At 41.6% G+C, this 11,842-nt stretch overlaps 2 protein-coding genes and 2 non-coding genes across 4 annotated transcripts; all 4 read left to right on the top strand.

The window, feature by feature from the left end:
- lrrc71 (leucine rich repeat containing 71) lies at positions 1-7,547 on the top strand. The gene is made up of 17 exons (XM_054606564.1): positions 1-70; positions 3,258-3,296; positions 3,378-3,512; positions 3,924-4,031; positions 4,163-4,238; positions 4,339-4,413; positions 4,562-4,630; positions 4,742-4,901; positions 4,990-5,073; positions 5,204-5,278; positions 5,482-5,586; positions 5,685-5,748; positions 5,854-5,927; positions 6,034-6,060; positions 6,139-6,247; positions 6,671-6,762; positions 7,425-7,547. The coding sequence occupies exons 1-17, from the start codon at positions 1-3 to the stop codon at positions 7,545-7,547; spliced, it is 1,485 nt and encodes a 494-aa protein (XP_054462539.1).
- A 1,236-nt stretch (positions 7,548-8,783) lies between these two features.
- On the top strand, positions 8,784-11,760 carry rps27.1 (ribosomal protein S27, isoform 1). Its single transcript, XM_054605706.1, has 4 exons — positions 8,784-8,891; positions 9,545-9,653; positions 10,207-10,317; positions 11,502-11,760. Exons 1-4 carry the CDS (start codon positions 8,886-8,888, stop codon positions 11,528-11,530), a joined length of 255 nt encoding a protein of 84 aa, XP_054461681.1. The 5' UTR covers positions 8,784-8,885; the 3' UTR covers positions 11,531-11,760.
- LOC129097825 (small nucleolar RNA SNORA35) lies at positions 9,901-10,030 on the top strand. The gene has a single exon (XR_008531554.1). It is a non-coding gene; the product is annotated as a small nucleolar RNA SNORA35 (small nucleolar RNA).
- On the top strand, positions 11,060-11,189 carry LOC129097826 (small nucleolar RNA SNORA35). The gene has a single exon (XR_008531555.1). It is a non-coding gene; the product is annotated as a small nucleolar RNA SNORA35 (small nucleolar RNA).
- Positions 11,761-11,842: the final 82 nt, after the last annotated feature.

Genomic DNA, 11,842 nt, shown 5'->3' with positions numbered 1-11,842 from the left:
ATGTCTAGAAGGAGACAAAAGGAGAAAACAGACAAGGCAAATGCTGAGGAGGAGGCCTCGAAACATACAGGTTAGATGAGGAGTCTTCCATCAGCAGGTCAGGGATCAGCGGTACCAGCCCCACTGAAGAGACTAGTTTATGCCAGCTGTTATTGAGACAATATCTTCAATCTGTAAATTATATATATAGGCTTTTAAATGGTTATATGGTCATTAAAAATATTTATTTTTACACTGTTCAATTTCTAATATTTAACCTAAATTGTGGGATTTATTTTGACAGGTTTAGGTGAATAAGATAAGATAAAATAAGATAATCCTTTATTAGTCCCGCAGCGGGGACATTTGCAGGCTTACAGCAGCAGAGGGTAAAGTGCACACAAGAGACATAGTAGAAGAAAGACAAGATAAAAATGAAATAAAAAAACAAGTATTATAAATAAGCAATAAAAAACAGTAGAAAATCAACAATAACTGAAATATTATATTTACAGACAGAAAAAACTATTAAAGCTATAATTGCACAGTGTATTGCATTGCACGTGTCATGTGTCATGTGGTCTGCTGGGAGCAGAGTTGGTTGTGCAGTCTGACAGCAGCAGCTGGAAGGAAGGACCTGCGGTACCTCTCCTTCACACACCGGGGGTGAAGCAGCCAGTGGCTGAAGGAGCTGCACAGAGCTGCCAGGGTGTCCCGCATGGGGTGGCAGGTGTTGTTCATCAGGGATGACAGCTTTGCCATCATCCTCCTGTCTCCCACCACCTCCACCGTATCCAGTGGACACCCCAGCACACTGCTGGCCTTCCTGACAAGTTTATTTAGCCTCTTCTTGTCAGCTGCTGAGATGCTGCTGCTCCAGCAGACCACTGCATAAAAAATGGCTGATGCCACCACAGAGTCGAAAAAGGTCCTCAGGAGTGCTCCCTGCACTCCTGAGGACCTCAGTCTACTCAGCAGATACAGTCTGCTCTGACCCTTTTTGTAAAGTGCGTTAGTGTGATTAGTCCAGTCCAGTTTATTGTTCAAGTGAACACCCAGGTACTTATAAGATTGCACAATCTCAATGTCCTGTCCCTGGATGTTCACTGGTTCTGGAGGACAGTGTTTACCCCGGCGGAAGTCCACCACCAGCTCTTTGGTTTTACCAGAGTTGATCTGGAGGCCGTTCCGCCGGCACCATCCTATGAAGTCCTGGTTCAGTTCTCTGTATTCCCTCTCATCACTGGCGGAGATGAGGCCGACGATTGCAGAGTCGTCAGAGAACTTTTGCAGGTGGCAGGTAGCAGAGTTATATTTGAAGTGTTGAAATGTGTAGATGGAGAAGAGGAATGGAGCCAGAACGGTTCCTTGTGGGGCCCCCGTGCTGCAGGACACCAGATCTGACTCACACTCCCGTATCCTCACATACTGTGGACGGTTGGTGAGGTAGTCCAGGATCCACGCAGTGAGGTGGTGGTCCACCCCAGTCTGCTCCAACTTGTCCCTCAGAAGCAAAGGCTGGATTGTGTTGAAGGCACTGGAGAAGTCGAAGAACATGCCTTTTCCAGGTGAGAAAGGCATCTTTGTAGCAGGTAGATGACAGCGTCATCCACCCCGATGCCAGATTGGTAGGCAAACTGAAGTGGGTCTAAAGATGAGGTCACCAGGGGGCGGAGGTGCACAAGGACCAGCCTCTCCAGGGTCTTCATCAGGTGGGATGTTAGAGCCACCGGCCTGAAGCTGCTGAAGTCCTTGGCCCCCGGGGTCTTTGGGACTGGTACCACACAGGACGTCTTCCATAGCTGTGGTACCCTCCCCAGCTTCAAGCTCAAGTTGAAGACATGCTCTACTATCCCGCACAGCTGGTCTGCGCAGGATCTGAGGAGCCTTGAGCTGATGCCGTCCGGACCCGTGGCCTTTCTCACCTTTATTCTCTTCAGTTCTTTTCTCACCTGGTTATTTGTGAGGGACAAGTTGGGGGAAGGGGGCTGTGTGTTGTAGGTTGTTGGAGTGGGGGTGGGGTGCTGGTGGAGTGCAGTGTTTGAGGAGTGTGGAGGGGAGCCGAGTGTTGTGGAAAAGGGGGTGGAGGAGGAGGAAGAGGGGCAATCTACAGGGGGTGCAGACGATGGGGGCTGTAGCAGCAGGGAGGTCTGGGTGGGGGGAGGGGTGGGTGGCTGATCAAATCTGTTAAAGAATGAGTTCAGATCATTCACCCACTGTTGGTCCCCCACAGGCTGTTGGTTTGGCCCCTTGTGGCCAGACATGGCCTTGAGGCTCTTCCAGACTCCGCTGATGTTGTTCTGCTGCAGCTGATCCTCCATCTTTGTCCTGTAGACATTTTTCCCTTCCCTGATCTTCCTCCTCAGCTCCCTCTGCACATTCCTCAGCTCCTCCTTGTTTCCTGATCTAAAAACCCTCCTCTTCTCCTTGAGGAGGGTCTTTATATCAGGATTGATCCAGGGTTTGCTGTTGGAAAAATACCGTACAGTCCTTGTGGGTACGGTGTTCTCCACACAAAAGTTAATATAGTCTGTAATGGTGTCTGTGAGACCGTCGATGTCCTCCCCATGGGCATCACTGAATACTTCCCACACAGTCGAGTCAAAACAGTCCTTAAGGTGATGTACTGGGTGAATGTGAGCAGAGTGGAGGACGGAGGGGCATGGTTAAAGTCACCAGAGAGGAGGAGGAGGGCATTGGGATTTAAAAGTAGGCTATTAAGAGAAGTGAATAACACACTATGAAAAGTATTCATTATGAATAAAAGTACAGCAGTTATAACTTTGTAAAACAAAACAAAAGTATGAGTAGCAACATGCACTTTAGTAGTTTCATAAGTAAGTAGGTCTAGCCTATTAATGTGGGGCAGGATGGCCTCTGTCAGCTTCATATTTCATTGGAGTAAAAAGCACAATATTTCCCTTTGAAATGTAGTGAATCAGAATAATAAAATGTATTAAAATACAAATAATTAAGTTCAGTACATATATCTGGAAATGGCACTTAAGTGCAATACTTAGTTCCTTTCCAACACTGGAAATAATAATAAAATCAAAATCAAAACAAAGTCATCCTAATAATTTATTAACGTCTATCCATCATGAAATGTCAAGGACGAAAGAATATGACTTTTTTGCATTAATGCCTTTTCAACTTTAGCATTCACATATTCAATAACTTTACTCGCATCACCTGACAGCAAGCGTGATATGATAATTCACAAGTGATCAATAAAAAGGCGAAATGCTAAACTCTGGCCGTTCTGTATTTTTTTTTAGGACCTACTCCAAATGAAAAATTGCCTGCTCAGACCTTTGGTAAGTGACATTATCAGACTGTTTTTTTCTTTAATCAAATGAGAGTTGTATGGTCAGTGCTCTATCCCCTCCATCCCACAGACGAATATCAGTGCTCAGGCATCGTTGAGATTGACTTCCCTGGGCTTTGTGCTCTTTTGGAGATGAAGGATATCCCAACTGTGAGCACCAAGCAACCAGCCTTACCCACCACTGAAACTGAAGGAGAGGAAACAGGTAAACAATAGATGCTCCTGATCTGTGGCAGACACATAGTATCTTGTTGTACCCATTAAAATATGTTTTCCAGTGTTAATTTCTCAATGGAATTGTTAGTTCTCCGCATCAGGTATTTTCAATTGATCTAAGTTGATGTTAATTGAATAAACATTTAAATATGCAATATTAATTCTAGTTTAATGTACATTAAACCTGAGCTTATTTTTGATTTTCTAAACAGACACATGTAGGAGTTATCTAAAAATATTAACCAAAGGAAATCTGACGACCTAGGATCGCTTGGTACACTGGAAATATATTCCCCTGTACTGTATAGTTCATTATGTAGGAAGTCTGAATGTACAGTAACTGTCCTTTTTTATAATCTCAGCTTCAGCTCACTTCTATTTATCATAATTGTACCTTCAGAGGACAGCCAGTCACAGATAAATGCTGCACCTTTCTGGTCTAAGCCATGCCTCAAAGTGGAACTGGAGAATGAAGACCCCCTCAGCGCCAAGAAATTGAATGTTTCTGGTAAGAACAAAAAATCATTCAACTTCCTGAGCAGTCTGCAACCAACAATGCCCCCCTAGTATTTGATGTCATTCAATATTTCTGCCTGATGCTGGAGAAAACATAATATAATCTGTTTCAAATAAACACAGGCTGGAAGGTAGATGAGCAGATTGCTAGAGTGCTACAGAAGATGCTTCTCTCCTTGGGCAAGCTACAGAGCCTTCAGTGAGTAATGAGCTGATGCACTCCTGTTACAGGGAACAGGGTTACAGCTGTCACTGTTTTGTTCTTGTTTGTTTGTATAATCTTATCCTCTGTGTTGCAGGTTTTGGCAGGCAGGACTGACAGATCGAATGGTAATCTCCCTCATGAAAACAATATCGCTGTGCTCCAACCTCAGGTGGGTGGATTCTGCTGGCATTCACACTGTGAGACTCGTAGACAAAAAGGTTGTAGAACTGCAGGGAAAGTTACACCACATGTTTTTAACATTATCATTCAAACACTGAGGGTTACCGATGGTTCCCCTTCTCCTTGTTTTATGTTAGAGCTGTGACATTGGAGGGCAACCATCTTCCAGAGCAGAGCTACCACCTTCTTCTCTCTGAAGACAGCGTGTGAGTCATAGTAGTACAGAACCTGTTCACAAAGACACTGATTTGCAATCACACACACAAAGAGAAGCAACATCATGCCCGATTGATGTTGTGTGTTTTTCTTTGGTCAAGCCTCACCCACTTGTCCCTGCGAAATAACCAGATAGGAGACAAGGGAGCTCATCTAATTGGGTCGGCTCTCTCAACAACCAGATCTGCTAACCGGAACCTCCTGTCACTCAACCTGGCATTCAATTCTATCGGGGATGCAGGTGCTGCACATATCGCAAAGGTATAACCCAGAACTGACTCCATATTTGCCCCTTTATGTTCCCCTCATGACTGCTGAGGTGTAGCCCTCAACCTGTCTTGTCTCTCAGGGCCTGCGGTTGAATCGTGCTTTGCTCCTTCTCTCGCTGTCAAACAATCAGATTGGAGACTCAGGAGCTGCTCATCTGGCCGGGGTATCAATTTACATTAAAGATTTTGACCTGCCACATAACACATTTAAATCAGCGGTTAGATTGTTTCAAATTATATTCAGATAATTACATTATATTCTGTGATTGAATTTGCCTCCACTTACATTTTCAGATTCTTGGCGAGTTTGCGCTCACTCATGAAGAAGTTATGGAGAGGAGGAAGATGCTTCTGGAAAGAATGCATCCTGTGAGTGCAGCAATATCAAATACCCACTAAATTATCAAATTAATCCTAATCCTTAACATCAAAGTGTCTTGGTCAAAGAGTAAATTGGCTTTCATTTCTCTGCGAAAATGCCCCCGTTTGAAAGGTTTCAACAGGTTCTCACAAGTATAGAAGTGCAAGGACATGTATTAAACATTCTAATAAACACATTTAAACTATTTCAGTCATCTTTAATGGTTGATTCTGACCAGCCTGCTGACCAAATTCTCTCAGTAGCCAGGAGCAGTTCACTGAGCGTCAGCAAAGGGGAGAACAAAGGCAAAAAAAAGGTAACTCGCCGGAAAATCTGTGTAACTAGTGTAACTCATTTGGTATCTGGGGTTTGTAAATGTTGAAAAGTAATCTTGAGATCTTTTTTAATTTACAGGAAACATCCAAAAAAGATGAGAAACCAGCTTCCAACAAAGAGAACCAAAAGTCTAACAAGAAATGTAATCGCCTCCATCACATAATAACACTTTCGCTATCATCCTATGTTAGCCGGGATCTTCAACTTTTCATTTTCATTCATTGCTGTCTCTTTAAATCTCCCCCAGCTTCCGATATAAAGACGACTCAAAGTAAAGGTGGCAAGCAAGGAGGCAAAGAGAAACCACTAAATGCACAAGAGGTACCAGAGACATGCTTTCTTAATCTGTGTACCAAGTACCATATGGATATAACACAGAGTACAGTACTTTTAATAATTCAGTTGTATTACTTTCTTTTCTTAGCAGGATAAATCAAGTTCTGCCCTGACCGAGGTTTGTTTGATGCAATTTTCTGATGAGCAAATATCTTGTTGTCAAGCACTTGTTTACTTCTCCCCTCTCCATCAACAGGGAGAGTCTGTGGAGATGGTGAACCCCCTGCTGGACCAGTCGGTGCAGCACAGGGATGGTGAGCTTATTCTGCCTGGAAACAAGACTCTCACCTCCCTCAACTTGGCAGGTCAGTAACTGTGGGTTGTTCATCTCAGCTGGAAATAAGACATTGAATCTGAAATACTTTCACATCAAGGCATTTCCAGCACAGATACAGTTAGGTTTGAAACATTTTCCTCAGGATCAGCATGCAAAGATTTAATTTTCAAAATCCTTTGGCACAAATAGTGTTGTTTTAACTTTTCTTTATAAATGTTATTATATTGTGTTTTTTCTTACATACAATATTTTACATTTTTGTCATTTGTTTAGAAAAAAATATTAACAGATCACATAACATTAATGAAATCCATTTTGAACTGTTTTGTACAAGCTGATTGCTATCAACAGATACTTCTGCAGGGCTCTGCACAAAATAATGAATGAAACCTCACCATGTCTATTGAAGACTCAAGTAAAATGGTTATGTTGTGTTTGTATTTTTGTGTAGGAAACAGAATTACAGAGAAGTTGCTGCCTCTTTTCCTGACATCACTGGAGATGCAGGGGGAGGGAGAAGGCCTGCAGCGTCTCTGTCTGCAGGTGTGTGTCTCAAGCCAACGCTTTGTGTGTGTGTGTTTTTGTGTGTGTGTGTGTGTGTGTGGGGGGGGGGGCAACTGTGCACTATTGCCTTTAGTTCATAAATAAGGATTACATTTATGTGGTTAAATCATTTCACTTTGAAAAATAATTCATGACTACAGTCTTTAAATTTGTGTACTTTTAATTAATGGAATGGTTTTGGAATCAGTATTAATTGTAACATACATGTTACTTGTGGCTTACAATAACTTGGGCTTCATTTAAAATTGGTCATGATATTATTGTTCTTGCCAAGTTAATTACTGAGATCTGGGAATGTGGGAAATTATTCAGGTACATTTAAATGTGCTGATTTTTACCTATATAATCTATTAAAACATTTATTTTGATTACACCAGAATCACTTAAATTTCCCTTTAAATAAACTCCATCTATAGTGCCTCCACTTAGTGCTTTGTTTAATGGTATGTCCGCTGAAGTAAAATTCTTTAGTATTTTGGATTATTTCAATTATATTGGACAATATATTAGTTTAGGTGTATCAGTGACTTACCATACTCTAAATACACCACTGCCCCGTTTGATGGAATCTACAGTGATAATTAACAGTTGTAGAGGAATATGAAGATAATTTGTGTGATGATTTCTGACCTGTCTTTTAGAGAAACCACTTCCCACCCGAGTGTGAGTATTATCTGAAGATAAAGGAAATGATGACACTCAGAGATCCACTCGAAAAAAACAGCTCCAAACAGACAGAAGAGGAGGAAAAGGGGTCATACTAGTGCTGAGAGAAATTATCTAATTCTACAGACTGTATACTTTGAATTTGGTATACAACATTAAAAAGACATATATTTATTTTGCCCTCTGTTGTGCCTTTGTAACTCATGAGATGTATTAACAGAAAAAGCCTTGTGGTATATAAAAAGGGTAGACCATGTGGCACATTAAATTCCAGATGCTTTGCCTAGGATAGCTGATTAGAACCCTGTTTACAGATCCAATTTACTGCTTTGTTGTTGTTGTTTGTCAGAATTTGCATCAAGGACAAAGACTGAGAACAGCCAGATACCAAGTACCAAGTAGATTGCTATCACATCTTACAGTTGTCAGCCAGTGTGACAGGTACTTCTTGTTTTATCTGGTACTATTCTACCCAGATGTGGTCTGGTTCTATTCTACTAAGATATGGTCCTCTTCTACTGAGATCTGGTAATATTCTACCCATATCGAATCACATTCTACGCAGATGTGTTATGGTTATAACAAATATCTGGTTCTACTCAGATATGGTTATTCTACCCAGATCACATATTGTTATACCCAGATGTGGTCTGGTTCTACCCAGATCTGGACTTATTCTATCCAGATGTTGTCTGGTTCTACATCTGGTTGTATTCTACCATTATGAGGTCTGGTTCTATTCCTCCCAGATTTGGACTGGTTCTACCCAGATGTGGTCTGGTTCTATCCAGACCTGGTCCCATTCTACCCAGATGTGCCCTGTCAAATACCAATTACAGAATACTTAACTCATAATCAAGCTGGGCTATGAAGGGATCGCTTAATGGCTGGTATGAACCAGAGAAAGAATGACATAAAAAACAAATACCAAGAATGAACCAGAAATCTTAATTTAAATTTAAATTTAATGGCCAAGTTAAGGGGGCTTAAAGCAAATGAAAATAAGGAATAGGTCACACTGTTCATTTATTGTTTTTCTATTTATTTAAGTGAATAAACATACATTCTTTCAGAGCATATTGTCAAAAAATGGAAGTGCAATAGATTTTGTGATTTGCAATTGCCATAGCAAAAGTGTATACAATATTCGTTTTTATTTGCACTTATCATAGGAAAGACATTTTATCTTTTATTTTTATTTTGTCACAATAGGAGGGTAAGCGTCGTCGTGTAGAGTCAAATATATAAATGTTTGCTCAGCAGAGGGAGCGCACATGGGCGTAAAGCGGCAGCAGGGTGGAGTTTGGACCTCACCAAGATGGCCACCACGTCCTGTGAAACTCGTCACATCCGGCTCGTGCTCAAAGGATCCACCGATATCAACCCCTCGCTTCCGGTAATGCCTCCTTTTCGGCAGCGGCACTTTCCTCGCCAACATGCCAGTGAGTATACACAGGCCGTTGTAAAATAACATTTTTAACATATACAGGAGTGTTAGAGAGCCGCCTCACGGCTCAACTGTTACGTAAGAAGTTAGCGATTCGACTGGTGTTGGTTTCAGAGGCTTTCGTTCAGTTTTGATGCCAGTTTTTCACCAATAATTCTGCACATTTGAGCGCATTGCGAGCGCATTGTGACACAAGATGGCTGCGCGCACTCCTCAAACATGGAGTCAGTTCAACGGAGGACCGGAACGTGCTCATGACCACACACTTAACATCAACAGTCGTGATTTGTTCTCCACTCATGAAGATGGGTTAATGATAGGCTAATGTATAATTGGTGCCTAAATATATAGTGTTATCCGCGATTTACGTAAAATGCGTAGCCTGCATTACCTAATCCAAGTCATGTAGGCCAGACGAGGAGCCTGAACGGACTAACGCATCGGTAATTTTACTAGATAAAAACAATGCTAACTCTATGGTTTGTTTTTATTTTAAGCATTGTAATATATTTGAATGACCAGTGTTTCTTTTTTTTTTCTTTAATAGCCCGTGCATTATCTTGAATAACCAGTTTAACCTGACCAAACAGTTAAATGTTTTTCTGCTTAAGTTAACCAACATTTTGTTCACTCTCCTTCTTAATGCAGCTCGCAAAAGACTTGTTGCACCCGTCCCCTGAGGAGGAGAAGAGGAGGCACAAGAAGAAGCGTCTTGTTCAGAGTCCTAACTCTTACTTCATGGATGTGAAATGTCCAGGTACAGTTTTTCCACATCCCCTCATATTTTTTTTTTTTTTGCTTGTGATCAGAACTCACACCAGTGACAAAGATTGAATTCAGAGAATATAACTATTTATTATCTACTCTGCCAGTGTAACAGAAAGGAAGCATTTTCTAACATGGCGTAAGTTCACCTGATATTTGGCATTTAGCTGCTGCTTCAGACCCTGAAAACAGAAATTATTTGCATCAATAATTATTTTACATATTTTGAAATTTATGAGCCGCACTGACAAGTGACTGGACTTTCTCTTCCGTGGTCTTCCAATCTCATTCCAGTGCAAGATTGACCTCGGTTTGCAGAAGGGTTGAGCTAGACCACTGGCTCCCCCCTTTCGAAGGCTGAGAACAAATACCTACTTTATAGCCACTGTTTAGTATAAGGTGATACTGTCGGTGGCATAGTTAGCATCGTGTAGCTTTTCTATTCTTCATAATTATAATTTTATGTCGTTCCCTTCATTTGGGTTAGTTGGTATTTACTCTTCCGCCTGGAGTTGTAATCGGTGTCTTGTTTTTCCTTCTTCCAGGATGCTACAAGATCACGACAGTGTTCAGCCACGCTCAGACAGTTGTGCTGTGTGTTGGCTGTTCAACAGTCTTGTGTCAGCCCACTGGAGGCAAAGCACGTCTCACAGAGGGTCAGTATTAACCCACTACTATACACCTTACACAGGTATCGGACCAACATGTAGAGTTCAGTTGTAGTAAAGTTGATTGGTGCAGCATAATATCGTACATGTTCGATAAATTTCAGTTGCTGCAATTTGGTATATGTCCGGTGGAAACCTCAAAATGTGTGTTCGATTTGTTCAATCATTTATTGAGACAAGCCTTTGATGTCCTGCAGTACAAATATGATGCCTTTTATAATTAACTTTTACAATACAGTTATGGTTTTCCATAACAGACACAGCTATCTGCACTAGTATAACCAAACATTTACTTCGAATGCAGTTTTAGTTTGAAGCCAAATATTTTAATTTGCCTGATCTGCATTGGACTGAAAATAATGTGTGGTCTGCCTTTTTTTGTGTGTATTGAACTGGTTACTTTGTAAAAACCTCCTGTTGTTCAGTAGCCTCACACCTCATTGAATGTCAACCAATTTTTCATTCAGATGCTACAACTTTGTGCATGACAGCCAATCAGGGCCCTGTTCAGAGCCATTTTACTGTTTTTTGCTCGTGATCAGAACTCACACCAGTGACAAAGATTGAATTCAGAGAATATAACTATTTATTATCTACTCTGCCAGTGTAACAGAAAGGAAGCATTTTGTAACATGGCTTAAGTTCACCTGATATTTGGCATTTAGCTGCTGCTTCAGACCCTGAAAACAGAAATTATTTGCATCAATAATTATTTTACATATTTTATGGGCTGCACTGACAAGTGACTGGACTTCCCCTTCCGTGGTCTTCCAATCTCATTCCAGTGCAAGATTGACCTCGGTTTGCAGAAGGGTTGAGCTAGACCACTGGCTCCCCCCTTTCGAAGGCTGAGAACAAATACCTACTTTATAGCCACTGTTTAGTATAAGGTGATACTGTCGGTGGCCTAGTTAGCATCTTGTAGCTTGTATATTCTTCATAATTAAAATGTTGTCGTTTTTTTGCCGTTAAAGCTTCCACTTTTGAGGCTTGTGTTGTATTAGCTAGCATCAATACTTACTGGGAAGTGATGTTGACCTAATCAGGCACATGATGGGAAATGATGACTCTTGAATCAGCACTGTGTAGGACAATAGCGGTGTGCACCACATGCAGTATTTCTGTACTGTAAGGCCTGTCTTTTGTCTAACTGTCATTGTCTCCTCTGGCAGGGTGCTCATTCAGGAGGAAGCAGCACTAGCTGTTCTCCCCGGAGCTGAAGGGGAGAGGAGGGATGGACCGGTGGATGTCAGCGACTTCTGCCTCCTGAGATAGCGGCACACCCGGAGGTCTGATCTGAAACGAGACCTGAAGACTAACTAACTGGACAGCAGATGGGTTTCCATTGTTCCTGTTGACAGATCAGTTGTTGCTGTAACTCTACCCTCCAACCCTGTCTCTCTTAATAAAATATTGTTTTGGCTAAAGGAATGGTTTGTGCGTGGTTAGTTCCTGTTTGAATTGGAGGATTTATTTACTGTCTGACACTTTGAATGCAAACATAGTCATTTTA

This window comes from Anoplopoma fimbria, chromosome 10 (genome assembly GCF_027596085.1).
Source record: "Anoplopoma fimbria isolate UVic2021 breed Golden Eagle Sablefish chromosome 10, Afim_UVic_2022, whole genome shotgun sequence".
Classification (NCBI taxonomy): Eukaryota; Metazoa; Chordata; class Actinopteri; order Perciformes; family Anoplopomatidae; genus Anoplopoma; species Anoplopoma fimbria.
This window is presented reverse-complemented; position numbering and strand designations above follow the sequence as displayed.

Bases quoted from the DNA above. Each gene is read 5' to 3' on its own strand.
- lrrc71 (XM_054606564.1), top strand. From the start codon at position 1: ATGTCTAGAAGGAGACAAAAGGAGAAAACAGACAAGGCAAATGCTGAG. The intron at 4,631-4,741 runs GTGAGTCATAGT...TCTTTGGTCAAG, and splicing joins CTTCTCTCTGAAGACAGCGT to CCTCACCCACTTGTCCCTGC. The intron at 6,763-7,424 runs GTGTGTGTCTCA...CCTGTCTTTTAG, and splicing joins TGCAGCGTCTCTGTCTGCAG to AGAAACCACTTCCCACCCGA.
- rps27.1 (XM_054605706.1), top strand. The intron at 9,654-10,206 runs GTACAGTTTTTC...TCCTTCTTCCAG, and splicing joins CATGGATGTGAAATGTCCAG to GATGCTACAAGATCACGACA. The intron at 10,318-11,501 runs GTCAGTATTAAC...CTCCTCTGGCAG, and splicing joins CAAAGCACGTCTCACAGAGG to GGTGCTCATTCAGGAGGAAG.